Source organism: Meleagris gallopavo, chromosome 2 (genome assembly GCF_000146605.3).
Source record: "Meleagris gallopavo isolate NT-WF06-2002-E0010 breed Aviagen turkey brand Nicholas breeding stock chromosome 2, Turkey_5.1, whole genome shotgun sequence".
In the NCBI taxonomy this organism is placed as follows: domain Eukaryota; kingdom Metazoa; phylum Chordata; class Aves; order Galliformes; family Phasianidae; genus Meleagris; species Meleagris gallopavo.
This window is the reverse complement of record NC_015012.2, coordinates 24,034,499-24,053,353: the sequence shown is the minus strand read 5'-3', so window position 1 is coordinate 24,053,353 and position 18,855 is coordinate 24,034,499. Positions and strand designations below refer to the sequence as shown.

At 37.8% G+C, this 18,855-nt stretch overlaps 1 protein-coding gene across 3 annotated transcripts in view; it reads left to right on the top strand.

The window, feature by feature from the left end:
* THADA (THADA armadillo repeat containing) overlaps window positions 1-18,855 on the top strand; it is a 210,189-nt gene that overhangs the window by 172,157 nt on the left and 19,177 nt on the right. For 2 of the 3 annotated variants that reach the window (XR_004158825.1, XM_019612707.2), the window contains exons 33-37: window positions 6,128-6,537; window positions 6,843-6,964; window positions 8,726-8,798; window positions 10,602-10,746; window positions 12,762-12,893. Coding sequence is in view for 2 of the 3 variants with exons in the window: in XM_019612707.2 (XP_019468252.1) it covers window positions 6,128-6,537; window positions 6,843-6,964; window positions 8,726-8,798; window positions 10,602-10,746; window positions 12,762-12,893 (882 nt within the window). In the remaining variant the exon portion in view is untranslated. Of the gene's footprint in view, window positions 1-6,127; window positions 6,538-6,842; window positions 6,965-8,725; window positions 8,799-10,601; window positions 10,747-12,761; window positions 12,894-18,855 lie in introns of those variants that run through there. The other variant, XM_010706762.3, reaches the window with a different exon arrangement.

Sequence of the window (18,855 nt, the reverse complement as noted above, 5' to 3'; positions counted from 1 at the left end):
TATCTAGAGCCTTTGTTCCAGTTCCTAATTAGGATTTTCTGAATAAAAAGGCAATACTTTTTTTTTTTTTTTTGTCTGTATTGTACTTCTTTCTCATTTTGAAAGGAAGCTAAATGGTAAGTAAAGTTTTTCTGCAGACTAACTTAAAATCTGACAAAGTTTAAATGGTAAAAATTTGGCAGGAGCAAGTAAGTTAGTTAGTTTAATTATATTTTAACTTCCTTTTACCTAAATCCCTAAGAAGCATAGCCAAACAAATATTGTGAACAAAAACATTGGCACTTTGCTAATGCTTGTTTTCATTATTTGGTCTAATTTGCTTAAATTAAAAAAAAAATCTATCTGAACAAATTGAAAGCAATTTTTGTTCATTTTGCCAGAAATTGTACAAAGTCAGTTTCTCAGTGTGTTGACTGTAGCACTTGCTATTATTTTGAGTTACAAAAAGTAAAAATCTGAAACATATTTATAAAATCATTTAAATAGTCTATGTCTACTAACATGACATTAAACAAGTCAAAAGGGAGTGCTGTTGGGTAACCAATGTTCTAATTCAATACATACAGATCTAGAAGTCCTTAAGTATTTGACTTTAGACCACAGCGCAATGGTCTAAAGATTCATCAAGACAGCTTGCATTTTTGTTGCTTTGATTTACCAATATGCATTCAGAATAAGATCCTTTTTCAAACATGAACCCTCCCTTTTCATCCATAGCTCCTAGTTTATGAACACGAATTTATGAAGCTGAGAAAGAAGTAGCTTCCCATTTTACTTAGGAGAGCTCTCAGAAATCACTGGTATCGCCAGTTCTTGATGATTTAGCACAGCGTTTGAACATCATTTTTAAAATGCTCAGAGGAATCCCTGATTCCAGGTCTGTGAAGTTTCCACCTCATCTGGAGCAGCCAGCAACTCTATACCTCTGAGCACTGCTGATAGCAGGATTGCCATGTACAACACGGTCACTGCATTTCTGTGGTTTCTGCCAAATAATGCTGAAGCCAGAATACCTGTTTCACTGTGTGAAGACTGGCAGAGAGGAGGATGAGAGAGCTGAAGATGGGATCGTTAGAGGCCCATGTACAGGGAGTGACTGGGAATTGCACAGATCATGTGATGGACATGCTGTGGCATTGAAGGCATTACAAAAATGAGTGGGAGACAGTAAAGCAAACTGACCGAGACTGATGCAAACAAATACCGGGGGAAAGGAAGTGGGGGCATGGAAAACCAGCGGGCAGTCAAGGAAATGTAAGAGACAGGAGATAGACTTGTGGCATAAACATGGGAGGAGGAAAGGAAAAGTGTTTTTGAAAAGACAGGGGGTGTGCAGTAAATGAAGGAAGATAGAGCGTAATATTGGTAGGATGCTGTGCTGAATTGGGACTGTGGAGAAGTGTTAGAAGAAATAAACAACTACACAGGAGAGAGAAACTGATTGTGGTTGTTAAAATCAGTTTAAAATCCTGTCCTCCGGTGAAGATGGAGAGTGCTCATCCTTCCGTTAACTTATTTCAGGTTCTTTTTAGATTCCAGTATTTTGCAGTGACTGACTAGCACTGCTTCCATTGCTTTTTTTTTTTTTATGGTTTTCTATCTATGCAAAACACAGGTGGAAAACTTGGTACTATTCAAGAGAGAAGCCATAAGAAAAACCAATCTTAGTGTCCGGATCAAATGCTTTTTTTTGTTTTCAGAACTTTCCCTCACACAATAGCAAATGCAGAGGGATGCTTCTGTCAGCAGCAATGCATTATCAGTGGGTTCTGGTAGTTCCTCAGGTTTGTAGTTCTGGATTCTGTTGGGAGTACTGATACTTGGTCTCTGATGTTGAAGGCATTGCAGATATCTTTAAAACATCCTACTTAAAATATGAGAATGCAAGGAATTTTAACCTCTCTTCAGTCCGTAAGCTATTCCACCTCCTAGCAGATCTTGGTGAATGGTGATGCACACCCAAATTTTTCATGACCCTGTTCCTTTCCCGTAATGTATTGCAGACACAGCAGTATTTCATTTTTGGTTTTGTAAATTTTTATTGTCTGACTATACAGTGTGTCCGAAAGTTTTCTGATGTCTGTTATAATTTCTTTCCTTTTCCCTGTTTTGTTCTTGTCCTCTTGACCCAGGTAGGGAGATGAAAGGTGGCAAGGATGTTCAAGGGGCTACATAAAGGAGTTGATCTCTGTATTTATCTAAAATGATTAAATGTATCATAATCACAAATTTAGGGGAAAAAAAAACAAAACTCCTCACACAAGAGAGATGTCAAATTGGCAGCCTGAATAGCCCATGTAAAATCACCAAGTCTTAACAAAATACATAACCAGTACTGTATATCAGCTGGCAAAGTGATGAAGCAACTCTCCATTTTAAATGCAGAGAGAGTTCACATGATTTCTGTCAGTTTGGAACATATTGTGGAATCTGAGATGAAAAAGCAGCTGAATCGCCCATCAGCTGACAGCTTGTTAATCCCTGAACAAAAAAGTATTTCTGTCCTTACTGTATGCATCTATTTATTCCATCGTCTGTTCTCAGAATAGTGCCTCCCTGCCACTCCGGGGAAGAAAAAACAGAAAGCAGACAAGTCATAGAAGTTTTGCAGCCAGTCACAGAGGGTACAGACTACAGAGATGGCTAAATTTTGGGGAGATTTTATAGCTGGAGATTTGCCAGGTTCTTATAGGTCCATTCTGCTCCTCTTCCTTTCCTGTTTATTTTCAGATGACCAAAGATTTTTTAACTTCATAACTGACTGAATATTGGTTGATCACAAGTAGGATAAAAAAGCAAACTCTTAAACCTGCCCCTGAAAATCTAAAGTTTCCTGATGTCTAAAACAAACAAACAAAACCTTATGAACTAGTTTAGGGAATGCATATATTAAGTAAGTGATCTACTTTCTTAAGTATTTGTTGTTTGTATTGAAGATATGGATGTTGGATGCTTATTGCAGTGTTGTTGACTTAAATGAGGAAGACTGTGAGATGTTTGTGCACGATAGTGAGGAGAACCAAATGGTTGTGTAAGATGTGGCCCTTCTTAGAAGTGAGTCTTCCTGGCCCACATAGATGAGGCAATCCATAAGGAGGGAAAAAAATTAATCCTCTTAATTCTTGGTGACTTGGTTTGCATCTCTTGGCCTCCTGGGTAGGACTGCTTGTTGCCAGGATCCTCAGTTGATCAGCCAAAATTTGTTCATTCTTCTCACAGCTGCTGGTTGTTGAAATTCTAAAATAATTTTTTGTTTGTAAATAAAAGTATGTCTTTACTGTGTTTTAACAGCAGCACCAGACATTTACTTTGGGAACCAGCGTGGTTTTTGGGTTTAGTCAGATATTTTGATATATGCCAAAGAAAAAATGTTTACTTAAACAGAAGAGAGAACATTTACATGAAAGCCAGGAAAGAGTCTTAAGTGATAAAGTTGAAAGCAGAAATATTTCCTCTGCATTGTAATAAGACAGGGGTTTTCTTTCCTTCTCTATGTATTTGCATGAAAAAGTCTTGGAGAACATGCAGACCACTAGGTGAATGTAGAAAGATTTGCATTATGGAGTTTGGAGGCTAGGCAAATATGCAGAGAATTGTTCTGTGCTGACAGTCGTGCTGTTAAGGTATCCAGTTTTAAAGAGCCCCTCTGTAAAACTGGCTGTCAAATCTTAGTTACTGAGGAAGACCAGAAGTCATCTAGAAGGCTTCCAAACCAGAAAAAGCAGCTGATGCACAGAAGAAAGAATCTGTAGCAGAAAAGTATTATATTGCAGTCTTTGCTAGCTAGTGTTTCTGAGAGCTATGCCATGTTTTTATATGAAATAATTTTCCCTCCAAAGAAAAAGACAGAGTGAAGTTATTCTGACCTTATAAAATTCAAGTGCAGATTTATTGCATCACATCTGAAACTCGGTGCATGGCCAGCTCCTGGCCTTTATGGAGGGATCAGTGCTCCCTTGGGTTGCAGGCTCTAGTAAAGTTGGCAATATTGGCACGGACAAAATGAAAGACACTCACATTCTCTTCTCATCGTTAATTATCTCTGTCCACCTAGTACTGCTCCTCTTTACCTTGCCCCTTTAGCTTTGACCCTTGCAATCTGTATATTTTCCTGTTACTTCTTTGCAGATATCCTAGCTATACCTCAGTGTTAAACAACATTGATAGGAAACCAAGGGGCTGCTCTTGCAAGCCTTAGGAATACATACATGATAAGGAGAACTGAACTAGTGGAATTGTCTTTCACCAAAATGTAGCAGGTAGGAAGCTCCAAACCTGATTATGTCTCTTTTAAAACTATTGTCTGTGGAGTACTTAACTGGGACCACAGCCTAATCCCTCTCCAAGGCAACCAGACAGTTCAGAAATTAAGGAATTCTGGCAGCTGGATACTTGTTGTGTGACATAGGTATTAATACTAGTTTATGCTGTAATGCTGGTTTTTATTGCCATTCTGTTTGGGAGGGGCTTTGGAAAATGTAGCAAATAAAATACACAAATTTACATGTTATGAGATTGAAGCCATCTGTGTCATCTAGAGGATTACTCTGTGACAGAAGCTCACAGTGATATTGCAGTTTCTTTGACTACATCAAGCCCGTTCAGAAAAGCAACTGTAGTGAAAACGTGTATGACAGTACTAACGGTTAGGTAATATGTCTGAAAATCTTTTTCAAATACCAAATTTCTTTGAAGCTTGTCCAGAATTACTCGGAAAATGCTTCTGCCTTGTATCACAAACATGCCAAGTTTCTATGTAAATGTCAAACATGTTAAGATGACTTTGAAAGAATTTGAATATGAAAGAGCAGGATATTTAACTGTAAATAGAAGGATTAGGGAAATGTCTTCGAGAGCAACAAAACAGGAACCCATATTTGTACTGCAACTTTGTGTCAAATTCTGGATTTTAATGGTAAAATTTGGATAGGCTTGTTGGTAGTACTCCCCATATCAAATGTCTTGTAAATACTGTAGAAGTCTAGCCAAATTTGCTTTAATCTTTGTGTTTACCTTTAATGCATTTTGATACAAGAAACAAACTTCTAGCATCCCTCAACACCAGTTACAGCACAGTTCTTTTCTATGCTTGGGGTTTTCTTTGTGATTGTCCCCTATTTCACGTTTGTGTTTAAATTTTGTGGGATGTAGCAAATTTGCTTCTTTTCACTACAAGCTATACAGATATCTAAACTGTACAAAAGTCTTGGGTTCCATACTGTAAAATTACTTGTTCCTGCTCATGATGAACTCAAGGAATGTGAGGATTTCATAATATCTGTGTGAGGGAGAGAACTGTCAGTTGTTTCTTTCTTTCATTTTGTGTCAGTATTGCCTACATCACTGGGGCCTAAAACACTCTGGCACTGCAGACAGCACTGATCCTTCTGTTAACTCCAAGAAGTGGTGATGCAGTAAAGTGCTGTGCAGTCTGGGGAGGTTGCCCCATTGTGAGTGACCAAAATGCTCCTGCCTTCATGTATGAGATGGGCTTCTGCGTAATTCTCTTTTTTTCTTTTTTAGTCTGTGTTAACTGTTCAAAGTTAATAGGCATAGGGTAAGCATACTGGATTTCTTTAATCTGTAAATTCATTAGATTAATACACACAGGATAGATCTGAGTATTATCCTTTTCTGACTGCAGCTGTGCAAAGGGTGGACTTTCAGACAGTGGCCATGTCCTTATTTCTCCTGATTTCAACAGCAGCTGGGTAGGCTAACAGAGCATTTTCACTTTTAGAGCTATTCTATAAAGGGTAATATGATTGTGCAGTTGTATTTGGTGTGTTTTGATTTTCCAAACTACCAGTACTTTTTTCACACACATATATATATATATAAGTATGTTTGCATCAGTCACTTTCATCACATTTTGAACAATTTATAGTTTTCAGAAGTCTATGTTATTTGTGTTCAGACATGAATAGACATGATATCTAAGAAAGTTATATCATAACTCAGAATTAATTTTAAATTAAAATCTACATTTTTGTTTTATTTCTGAATTTGCCTGAGAGGCCTTTTGCATACCTGACGATTTTCAACTTCAGAATCACTTGATTGTCCACAGCAGATGGTAACATCGTGTATTGGTCAACTTTACTTAGTTTACTAACTCTCATTTCAGGAATGCAGTTTGTTGAGTTTTGGGAAGAGATGAACAGAGTTATTTCAGAATCGGAACTGATGACAGGTATTCCCTACTTGACTGCAGTACCTGGATTGGTGCAGTATCTTCAGAGCATCACCAAACTTGTAATATCAGTGCTGTCAGTGACATCAACTGCTGACATCCAGAGTAGCAGTTCACCCGCTGCAATGAAAATAGTCAAGCCATCACTGTCAATAGTTCATCTCCTTCGCTATGAGTTTCATGAAGTACGTCTACTTGCATTGGAAGCAGTACTTCTCTGGCTGAAAAAAGTGAATCCCAAGCAGACTGCAAGAGAGGGAGGTGTACTGTGTTTGCTTGTTGATTTGGAGGGCATTCTCCTCTCAATGGCTCTGAAGGAAAAGAATCTTGAGTGTTTTTACAAGGTAGGAGAGTGCTACTTTATTGATGTTTAATATGTTTTCAGTAAATGATAGTCTTAATTTTTACAAGTATGTTTCAAAGATGCATGATGTTTTTTAAATACTGTGTGTAATTTTTTTGTTTATATAAAACAGGAGCTCTGCTGTAATTCTGCAGAATGCTCTTGTGTAAAAGTAAAAACTTTGTTCCTTTTTTAGCACTGTCAGGAAAACCTTCTTAGACTGAGGTGTAAGTCAATAGAGTATCGACCTCAAATACATGTGTTCACTAGGATTTTTTGTAAACTCTTTGTGAATTGTGTGTGCAGGTGCTGGAAATTCTTTATAATATGGATCTCAGAAACATGCTTCCAAAGACTGAATGCTCTATAAAAATGAATCCAAATGAGTTCTTATCCTGGAGCTTAGACATTGTGGATAACTCCAGCAGGTATGGTCAGCCATGTGTATTTAAATACTTCTATTTAAAATACTTAAAATATTCACGTGCTAATTGATTGGTGTTAGAGCTATTTTAAAAATTCATGTTTCAGAAAAGTGAGTGTGGCTTAGTTTGAAAAAAGAAAGTTCTTAGAAAGATCTTTTGGAGAAGTTAGATGTGATCAGAATCCCAGAAAAGGCCCCTAAGTTACACTGGTGAGGACTCTATAAGTGCCAGCAATACACTTCATGAAATTATAATTTACTACAGCTATTAGATGATAGTCAGTGAATACTGCTCTTTGCAAATGGTTATCAGGGAACACCATAATGCTTGGAGTTGAAGATCCAAACATACATGAATTCACTGTGAATCTGCCATTCGTTCTATTCTGGTTTATCTGTTGAAAGTCTGTAGAAGTGTCAAACCCAATTCCACTTGGATTAGCAAAAAAGGTTGAATCTAGGGATTAAAAACGTAGACCTGAATGGTCCTCACAACATTACTTGAATTCAGGGTTTGTTTCTTCTGCATTGTGGGCTATCCAGCAAGGCTTTATGCATGTAGTATATTCCATCCTGAAGATTTGATGCATATTCTGAGTGCTGACGCCTGTTTTTCACATCAGGACACAAGTATGAAGCCAGGACAAGGTTTGAGTGTATAAGAGAAGAAAATTGAGTCTCCCATTGTACTTTCAGACCTGGTTACACAATGTCTGAAGTCTAACTGGACAGGACAGGCAGCTCTTCCTCAGGCTTTTGAAACTGCAGTATATATTTCAGAGAAATTGAGAATCTGAGCTTAAGTTCAAGTGTGCAGTATCTCTTTGAACTTGCCTGCAGAGAAACCAAGGTGTTTACTGTGTCCTCCACTCTGTGAGTATGTGTACTGAAACAGCACTCCTTCATCAGACTGCTTCTGCAAAGTCAGCAGAAAATGCCAATATTTGATGCCCTGAATTAGGTAGAGACCTATACATAAAAGAATGGACAAATCAAGTGAAAGTATACACGCATGGAGAGCCTATTTCTGTTAGTGGTGGTAGTCTCTTTTTGAAGTTAAATAAAAATCATGCCCCACTGTTACCAATGTATAATATTTAGAATATAAAGTGTAGAACAGCATGATATAGCTGTGCGTATTTGCAGTTGATTTGCACTAAATTTGTCAGGTTTAAATGATAGTGTGCAGTGTTTACTTCTGGAATAAAATTAGATACACATGGTGAAATAACACTGGCTGGTGCTGTTGAAGAGGGAAATCATTGAAATAGCAGACCTTAGTGCTCAGTGTTGCCATTCCCCGCTGAGAGACCAGCCTCTCCAGGATGTTAACAGGCACCATCTCTTCTAAGACCCTGCTGGGCAAGATGGAGGCTCAGGAGGCAGTGGTTGGTGCATTGTGCACTGGTGACATTTTTAGCAGCTGTGGAAGAGAGATTCCTGGAGTGTAACTCAAGCTCAAATGGATGCTTTTGTTTATCATTTAAAATAATGTCTGGTTTCTTTGACTCAGATTCCATTTTTAAATTTGTTTTTCTATAGGAAGTATGTAGATAGAAAAAACAACGTGAGAGGTGGAGTAAGAGCATATCATATTTGCATATTAACTGCAAACTTAATTAGTCAAGATCAGTAATGTAAAATTTAGCTCTTAGCTTGCAAAATACCCATTGGTGATATTCAGGAATCGAAGATGCTTCTAGAGATGAAAAGATGGCAGAAGTAACTGCCTTGTTTTGGTATGTTCTTCATCTTGTTTTCTCAGCACTGAAGTTCAAAGCATGGCTCTCAAGTTTGCCTCAAAGTTGGTTGTACATCTTTTAGAGAACCACCAGCAGGTAAGTGGAACCGAGCGGCCTAATGATTTTGTAGTTCGGGAGTTTTTGGTAATAGAAGTAGTATGGCTTCTCTTGGTCATGAGTCCCAAGCTTCTGTTCTTCTGTGTCACTGTACCTATTATGGCTTTATGTCTTCTCTGAGCGCAGCGCTGTGTGAATCCTCCATCAATGTTCTCTCAGTATATCCCTTTGAAAGTAATTCCAAGCTAAATACATGAGTAAATTTTTCTGATGGATTAATTTCAACTTCTGATACCATCCAAAGTAGTCATTCTATTATGGAAAGAAGAACGCCTGCAGCAATTAGCACCCTGTACTGAATTAATTCCATGTCCTACAGTGCAACTCTCTGTGACTTCTAGTCACTGGGGCAGCAGGAGAGTAGTCTCTCATTGAATTTTCTATCACAAATTGAATAAATATAATAAGCCTTGTAAAATAAGACTCTGTTCTCTGTTTATCGACTATTTAATTTAGATTGTTAAGAACACAACTTCTGCCTCGGATTTGTTTTGATTTAAAATAGTCACTCTGTGACATCACATATATATGCACAGAGCAGTGCTAACGCAGCTTTTAATGTTAGAAAAAAATTATTTTTCACGTTTTCAGACTTACAAAAAATACTTCATGAATATTTGATTTTTTCTTATAGCCTTTATTTTTGTATTAAATATGCAGCAGAATCAGTTTGCAAGTATGCTGTGCAATCTTCTGTCTCTTTAAAAAAAAAGACACAGAACTGCACATAGGAATTGGAAAAAATAAAATGAATTATGTTGTTAATTCTTTTGTTTAAAAAAGGCAAAATGCAAGGACTTCAAGTCATAAACAATAAAATAACCATATAAACTTGGGTTCACAAATAGACTTGGAACATATCGTTGCTATGAAGTTTTCTAATAATTTATGAAGAGGAGCTAGTGAAAAATTCTGGCACGATCTGAACTGTAGTAATGCTAGAACAACTTCCTCTAACAAGCATGTAAATCATGGGAGACCTAAGACATCTGTGTGGAGAGTGCTTTCTGCTTTATAAAGGATCAGGTATGCCGGGAGTTTTACATCTGAGTTTCTTTGGGCTTACATTCAGTTTATGCATCTGTAGGAGGGATTGCTTGAGATAATCCATGTGTCCAGTTAAATCTAGGGAATTGTAATCCCTGATGAGGTTTTTACTTTGCTTAGCCCAGTACAAAATCTGCAGGACACGCTCTGGCTCTGCCCCTGTGCTGTGCTTTGCTGAAACACACGTACTTACCACTCCCAGTGAGCAGAGCACAAGAAAGCCCTCATTTGTCCCTTGATGAGTCCTTGTGCACTGCTGTGCCTTTTAACTCTGCTCTCTTTGTTGCTAGTTCTCCTCTGTACCTTTTTTTACAGATGCAGCTGCATTCACGAACTGCTTTATCAAGCACTGTATTGTTACCAAAATGCCTATGATTGACTGCTGCCATTCCAAATATATGTGCCAATTTACACATAGAGTGCTCTTGGAAATTGCTTTGCTTCGTTACAGTCCAGAATACCTATCTTTGGCTTTCTTTTATAGAAGAATTGAGGACACAAGGATGTTTTAACTTAGTGAAGGGACACCATGAGTGTGTTGCCTATGAGTGCTGGTATAATGATAAGAAAATCTTCTTTAACTGTGACATTGTCAACTTTTGAATGGATGCAGGTATTACCATCTTGGAAAAAATGCATGGGTTGTATATCTTCAGCAATTTGTAATTTAATGTGATAGTGACCAATGATAAGGGGTGGTACAGCTTACTTCTCCGGTATGTTTTGTGCTTTCAGATTTCAGAAGAGGTCTTGAAAACATGGGTTCAACAGTTAATTTATTTTTGTGGAGATGAGCAGGAGACAGAGATGCTGCTAGCAGCTGCTGAAGTACTTAAAAGTATAACATCACTACTTCTGATCAATGAGAAGCTTGTTCTTGGTGAGTTGCTTGAATATTCTGGATCTTTCCCAATGAAACCCAGTAATATATGACTCAAAATGTATTATGTACATATATATGTACACTGTTTGTACATAAACAGATCAAACAAGCTATTCTGAAAATTTTAAGAGGACAACGTACTAAATATTATTTAGTCAGATAAACTACAGGTGTATTTAAATCCTGGTAGAAAAAGCTCGTGTAGAGCTTCTTTCAGTAACTCTGCAGAGAGGAAAGTGAGGTGCTATAATGTCTCCAAGCCACTGTACGTGTCTGCACAGAATTAATGGCTTCCTCTCTGACCCAGACCTTTCTGACATATTCTGTTGGTGATGTGGACATACTTTAGTTTAACACTGTGAGCAAAATAAAGCTCTGTTGGCTGAATGATGAAATTAAAGGGTTCAATCTAGAAATGAGGAACAACATGTTCTACGATGAGAATGATTAGTAATTGGATCACATTATACTGCAAGAGGCATAATGATTTGTTTTAAGTTAACAAAGTTAACCAACAAAAATCCTCATAGCTTTTTCAACAATGACTGAGAAGCAAAGCTATGTAAAATTCTGTGGTCTGTTGTACAGAAGAGGTAGGATTTTTTTTGTTCTTTTTGTTTTCCTTTTAAAAACCCCAACCCATTTTTTGTTTCTCTTGTGAACACAGACTAAGGGGATTCTGTGAGAAAGGGGCCAGGAGATACCCTAAAAAACATTTATCTACCAGGATAAATAAAAGCCCCCCAGGTGTTAGTGGATAGCCATCTAAACTGGCTCTTTATTCTGAAAATCAGACTTGGGGAAGAAAGATGGAGAATCAATATGCTATACAACCTAGAACTTTCAGTCTGGAGTTTTTCACAACTGTGTATCAGTTCTTCCAATAAGCTCCCTCTGAAGTACATTCATTAGAGGAGGAAGGCCAGAACAAGTCAGTATGGCCTGGATTGCCTCATTTCTCCTTAATGTTGTTTAAGAGTTCAGAGAAAATCTTTCTGGAAAATCCATTTGCAGGCTTCCACCTCTCTGGCAGGTATGATAACAACTGTCTAGGTGGGAAGGCTGGCCATTAAATAGAGAATGGAATATTTATTCTGCACCAACTATGCCAGTATAAGACTTTTATGTATGATGTGCTAGGAAAAAGCAATTTCTTTCTGAAATAATTATACTCTGTGCTATTCCCAAATAGGAAAGTTGTATGAAATATGGGAGTACTTCTGCCTGTGAAGTTAAGCCTAAAGCAATTCATTTTGGCCAAGCAATGAAATATATTTAATTGTCTGGCTAGCCTTGTAATACGAATCTCTGATAGAACTGTTGATAATACATTTGAAGCAAACCAGTGCAGCAATGAAGCGGGCACTTTGTTGTTCTCTGTGATTGCCAGAAAGTGATAGTATCTAATAACTGACTGCCTCCAAAAGGGATGTTCCAGTGAATTCCTTTAATGAGAATGCTCAGTGAGAGCTGAAAAGTCACTACATCTTAATCATACCCCAGCAAACAGATGAGTACAGTCTTGTGATTTCTGCACTCCATCTAGTCATCCTTTGTTCCATGTTTCTTGTGGGTGATGGCGTTTCTGGCCAGCACTACCAGCAGTATCTGAACAAAACTTGATTTAACAGCCCACAGGCATATCACAGTGTGCTAGTGGATCTCCAGCAACAAAACTTTTGCCAAATAGGAATTATGTGCTCCTAGAAACTGTAGAAAATTCAGAGCGCTCAAAACTTAAAGTTCAATACAGAGCTATCTATTCTTTGGACTGGATCTGGAATGGTGTGACCCACTGTTTTAAACCAAGCAGAGTCAACCACCTAAAATATACAGAAAATATTTTTTATCATATTCCCAATTGTCTTCCCAGTGTATTGCTAATGCATTTATTGTTCCTCTGTTTCAGTGTTTCACTGAATTTGTCATGTTTAAGTGTGCAGAGAGAGCTCTATAATTATTTTGAATGTGTATAAAAAATGGAATCCTAATTTTTCTCCATATATATATAGGTCTCTCTGATACCCTCGCAATGTGGAGATGTGTGCTTCTCCTGCTGCAGAATGAAGATTTGGTAGTAAGGGATGCAGCTGCTGAGGTTCTACAAGTGGCACAGACTGAAAAAAAGAGCACAAATGGATCAGGTATGCTCACTTCACTTTTAAATAATATTGGATATTTGAGAGACTGAAATATTTCTCTTCTTATCATAAAATTCTTCCTAACTGTAAAATGATCCATGTATCTCTTGAACGTGTACCATGGAAGATAACAGTAAGTTGAGATTTGACACCCACCATGCTTTTATTATTTTGTTTACACTGTTCTTGATGTAATTCACAAATGATTATATGGATGTGTATAGAAGATAACTGCAATATTCAGCTTTATGGTTCATGCTGTTGATGAGTCAACTATAACATAAGGAATAATGCTGAAAAGTCTGTAATACAAGCATTAGTCTAATACAGTGCAATGGAAGGTGCTATTTGAAACCCAGATTATTATAATAGCCTGATCACAGTGCAACAGGAATCTGGGAAAACCGTACTCAACTCATTGATTCATTATTAGACCTTGAAATCAATTTAGATAGAGATCAACAAAGACAATTCTCAGCACACCCACAATGTGCTTTCAAGGACAAGGGCCCTTTGTCTGTATGCCCTAGTTTATTCAACCCTGTTAATTTTAAAATAGCCACAAAACTTGAGTAGGTTTAACTAATTAACATGTTTTGCTTTGAGAGTCTTTGCTGAAGCATTCTTCCTTGTGTTGTGAATAAATAAGAATTTGCTACCAATCTGTTCTCGCTCTGGTGGTCCCTATGGGTCTGTGCTATTCAGTAATGCCTCCACGAGCTTGTCTGCAGTCAATACAATGTAGTTGACCTGCTCCACATGCTAGACTAGTGATAAAGCATCTCTGTGGTTAAAACAAATACAGCAGTGTATGTTTTCTACTGCTGTAAATAGATGTAGCTGTGAATGCGCTCAGGCAGCAAATACAGTTTTGAGCTGGCACTCAAAACTGTAGGGGTTTGGGGTAGGAGAAGGTAAAAGAAAGGATGTGTGCAAGACAGCTTTCATCTCCCTGTTAATTCCTGCAGCTCTCTCATCATAGCTCTGACAATTTATCTGGCCCGATTCCTGTATTTTGTCCCTTTTTCCTTGTTGTATCCCTTTGCCAGGGGCTATTCCCCAGTAGCTTGATGAGATGTTCAGGGCTCTGTCCTACTCATTAATACTATGGTCATATCACTACTTGCTGATATAACTTACCACTTGGTAAGTAGAAGAGGCCAAAATTGAAGAAGTAACATCAAAATTGTTTTTTAGCTTCAGCATTCCAAATCAGGATAGGGATTTCATTCCCTAAACTTACTTTACCTCCTTAGTTATACTAAGAATACTAAGCATATGCATATACCGTGAATAGCAGAGTACACTGCTTTTGAAGATACAATCCAGTTTCTTTCCTCCTCCATTTAACATTTTTGTTATTGTCCTGCCTGTGAACTTTTCCTGTTCCTTCCTCCTTTATTTCTCTGTGCTTTGCCATCTGCCTTTCAGAATAGGAGCACACTGACTTTTGCTAGATAAAAATAAGCATTACCTTCAGTGTTTGTTACTTTCTTTTATGCCCTTTGTTTACATATGTGCATGTATGCAGTATGGTTGGATTGTTTGTTTGTTTTTACAGACATTTTGTGGGTCACCAGTGCTCTCCATCCTGGAAATTTCTAAATGACATATAGATAACTACGATTTTTTTCCTCATAGCATTGAAAGTCTTTCCTTTTATCACAGCCTAGATTCTGAAGTTTCTAATGCACTAGAATTCATTAGAAGCCATAAAGCAGCTCTCCTTAAATCCTTCATTTCTTAAAATCTGCTGGATATCTTATACTGACTGACTTCTCATTTGCATTAAGTGATGACAAATACATATTGTGGCGAAGCAATATTATCATGAGATCAGAATGAAAGATGACTCAAGAGATCAAAACAAGGACTGGATGACTAGAGTGCTATTTCTGTGCACTCTGTAATTGCTTCAGTTTCATTGCCATTAACACTAGTTAACATAAGAGAGTAAACAGCCTATTATAATTTCAGTTTTCTTTGTTCTTCAAACATCTTTATGCCCAAGTAGACGTTATATTTCCAGAAAGACTGCACTGTTGTGAGTGTCACCTTTTACTGCTGTTAATTTGCTGCATGTAAAGCAGGAATACTGCTTACAAAATCCAAGCATTGGACTTGCCAGAGATGTTGGCACAAGTGTTATCATGTCTGCTCTCCATAAAACTCTCATCTGTGTATACTGCATGTAAAGCAGCTGGCCATAGCTGTCTACAGAAGAACTGAATTGCCAGCTTAGGGAATGAACGCTTTAAGTGTTTTATTTGTCTGAGATCCAAAGGAATCTCTGTTTATAGCCCGATAACTCTGATTAAGCCTGCAGAATTGATAATTGGTAGAAGCTGGTATTTGTTTTTCCTGCAGCAGAATATAGCACAAGAGAGTATATGCAGCAGCTGAAGTGAGTCCGAATTTTTATTCTGCTTCAGGAAGGTGTGTGAAGTTAGACTATTTGCTATTAGTAGCAAACTCAGTTTATTTGCACAGATTGTTAATATAACTGTTATAGGACATTCTTTCTTTGCCTACATGTTGCTGAATTACAGCATACGTGTGGCAGTTTGACTGTTTCGTGTTGCATTTTCAGGTCATTTATAGGTGGTGAAACTGGAGGCAAATGGACCTTTCTATTAGCGTGGCTTCACTTCCTGTAACTGCCCCTATCTTGTGTAATTCTTTGAAGCATTACATGAGCTCCTGGAAGAGAATGTGAACTTGCTTGTTATTCCCTTATGGCTTTTAGTGAGGGCAAAAAGTCCCATTTCCTCAAATAACTGCATAATCCATGCAGCTTTGGATCGCTCAAATGATTAGAGCAGTAAAATTGCAGAGCCTGAAACAGAGGGTAACAGATATGATAAAAGAACTGTCAAAATCGCAGCCCCTATTTTTGAGTGAAAGGAGGAAAGCTCAGAAGGCCAAACTGATACACAGCAGGTCTCCTGTACTCACTCTGCTCTGTCTTTCTCTTCCCCTGAAAGCTCCTACTGTAACTGGTAAAGTTCATGTTTTTAATTTATTTTACTCATTCAGATGAGCTTGATTTAATTTTTGTAATTAGGTAAAAACTAATGGGAGGGTGTGGGCTAGTGAGGTTGGCTGGCTGGCTGCAGTCATTTTCTGAACAGGGCAGGTCGAAGAGAATCCTATCTCACTAGAAACAAGAAGACCTTTTGTTTTGCTTGCTAAAAATAACTTATGAGGTAGTTAAGGTTTTACTAATAACTTGAACAATATAAACCCAATCTGTAACTCGAGGTATTGCATGTACACTTTGTTGTTGTTTCCTCATGCATTGAGGTGTAAACTTCTGTGGGATTGTTTTATTCCTCTTAGAATGAGGGAGGGTACAGGAAGTATTGTATTCAGTGTAAATGTAGAATAGCTGCTTTGAAAGCTAATTAAATTAGTGACCCGTGGCTGTGTAAAGTCTAGACCTATTCACAAGCAGCATTGCTCATCCAGGAGGGTTACTCCTTACAAGAAAGAAGAAAAAGGAGTTTACTTTCTCTGTTGATGATTGCTTTACTGAATATTCCTGACAAATTCATTGTATTCACTGGTGTCATTTTGCTCTAGGCTTTTTTTTTTATATCCAGAGAAGCACTTTCTAAAGTTATAAGATTGTCAGAAATGGAAAAGCGTAGATAAACTGTCTTTTTTACTATTACAGCTAAGCCTACGCAATTCTGTGAACCAAATACATGTAGATAGCTTAACATTTGTGTTGGTAAATCACCAAGTTAACCTTAAGATAGGTTAAGATTTTAAGCATTGTCAGCATTAGCACCAATTTAGCTGATTTGATTCAGCTCAGACAATTTCAGAAGTGTATATGAACAATTTGGCTTTCAGAGCTGAGTCAACTTTTGAATGTACCTGAGTGATATAGAAGCCTAATAATCTTCTCAAATACGATTGAGGCCTTTGGGAACCTCTTGCTGCATAACAAGCACAACGGCATAGTGACACAGCAGCATAGTGTCACAGCAGCATGGCTTAGAGATGAGCAAGGCTGCTCTCTGGAAGCCACTTTTTGGGCTAATTCTGAGAATAGGATTGGTCTACCGATGACATAGAATATGTTGCTGATTAACTCACTGGCCAAAAATGCAGGGATATTGATCCTGATCCTTCTCTTCCCATCTCTCACACTTCAGAACAAAACTGTACAAGATACTCATGCTCTTGTCTCAGGTGTTTCTGCATAAAAGTCAGTGCAAAACTCTTCTTCCTGGTTGTTCCTTTCCATTTGACTTTTAACCTTCAGAAAGGTGATGAGTGAAAATGACAGATATGCTGTTGGAAAAGGGGCACTACTGGTCTGCACAGCAGATTTGGTTGAGATTCCTGTGGAAGTCATAATGTGACCTGTGGTCTACTGGCCTCTTACCTCTCAGACTAACGGTATGGAGGAGACTCCCCTTTCAGTAACTTTTGTTCTGCCTATTGACTGGAGAGTGTAAATGTAAGTTAAGGGGGAAGTTAAACTGTGCTCCTGGGAGGAGAGGAAAAAAGTAATTTCATTAGATTAAATAATGAAACATTTACAAGGTAACTTTGAATTCTTTTCTATTATTTAGCATTTGGCTGAATAGGACATCTCTGTCAATCATGCTGTCTCCGTGGCATGAAGAAAAGCAAATCTGTTTGTTCCTTGTGCTTCTATTTTTTTTTTTTTCCCTACACATCATGAATTCAGAAAGTAAATTCAAATAAAAACTTCTTGACTGTAGAAAGTAAGTGTATCTATCATGATGATGTGTGCTAAAAGTCTCATGTTTATGTGTTTATTGAAGGTGGGATGCGTAAATAAGCCTTTAGCAGAGGTAGAAAAGGAGAAGTTAAGAAAATATCAGACTGTATTTACATTTGAAAGAGAAGAGATTTTGGTCAGATTTATGTTCCTTTAACCTATTCTTTAAAAATCTTCTTCAGTAAATCTAAAGCTGTGCAGAAGTTCTCATACATATGTGCCCTGAGAAGATCTTGTAAATCCTTTGAAAGATAAGAGATAATGTCGGCTGTGTGATGTTAAAACCATCCAATGGCCTGGCATTCATCGTCAGCACCACAGGTAATATCAGCAAATCATGGGTGACTGACATGATCTCAAAACTTGTACCCCAGATGTCCTTTATGACTGATCCATGAAGTCTTCCAGGACAAGGGAACAAATTAAATCCATTCTCTAGTTGCTGATGAAACAGCTAGGAGTAAATGCTGTGCAAAACTCAGATGCTATAAATACCATTGTCATTGGTGGTATTCAGCTGCATGATAAGAGCATCCCACGTACTGCACAGGAAAATGTAAAGAAATACACTGTACTTTCATTGCTGCCTCAATTCCTTGTTGGTATTTGAAGCTGTGTTTTATTCCTTAAAGCACCTGGAAACCTTGGTCATATCAAAAGTCCATTTCTTCTGATGTCTTCTAATAAAGGAGAAAGACTGACTGATGTATCTGTCCTCTTGCCAAACCTGGGGAGAGATCCACCACTTTGCTATATTTCTGTGTTGGCATTGTGCCTCCCTTCTAGGGAGGCAAATGGGAGGAGTGTGGTGAATAAAAAACAAGTTGGGTTACTCTGATCCTGGACAAAGATTAATGTGTAGGGTTCAACTTTTCTCATGCACTGGTGGCTTGCCCCGATGTTCAGGTTAGGCTAATAGACCTCTTTGTAAGCTAAGGCTCCAAACAATTCACTTAATTACATCTCTTAAAACCAGTTCTGGCAGCTGCCTGCCTTAAAGAAATAGATGGTAATTACCTGAACATAAACTAGGGAACTGCATGCATACACTGCTTTGAGGTCTGGAATCTGTGGCAGGATCATAGGTGATATGTTTCCATTTCTTGATTTAAGTAAGGGTTGTGCATTTTTTTTCCTGTTACTTTAGAGATCGAAGGAGTTATGAAAACCATGAAATCAGAACTTGTCTGTAGAGAGGGCTGTGCT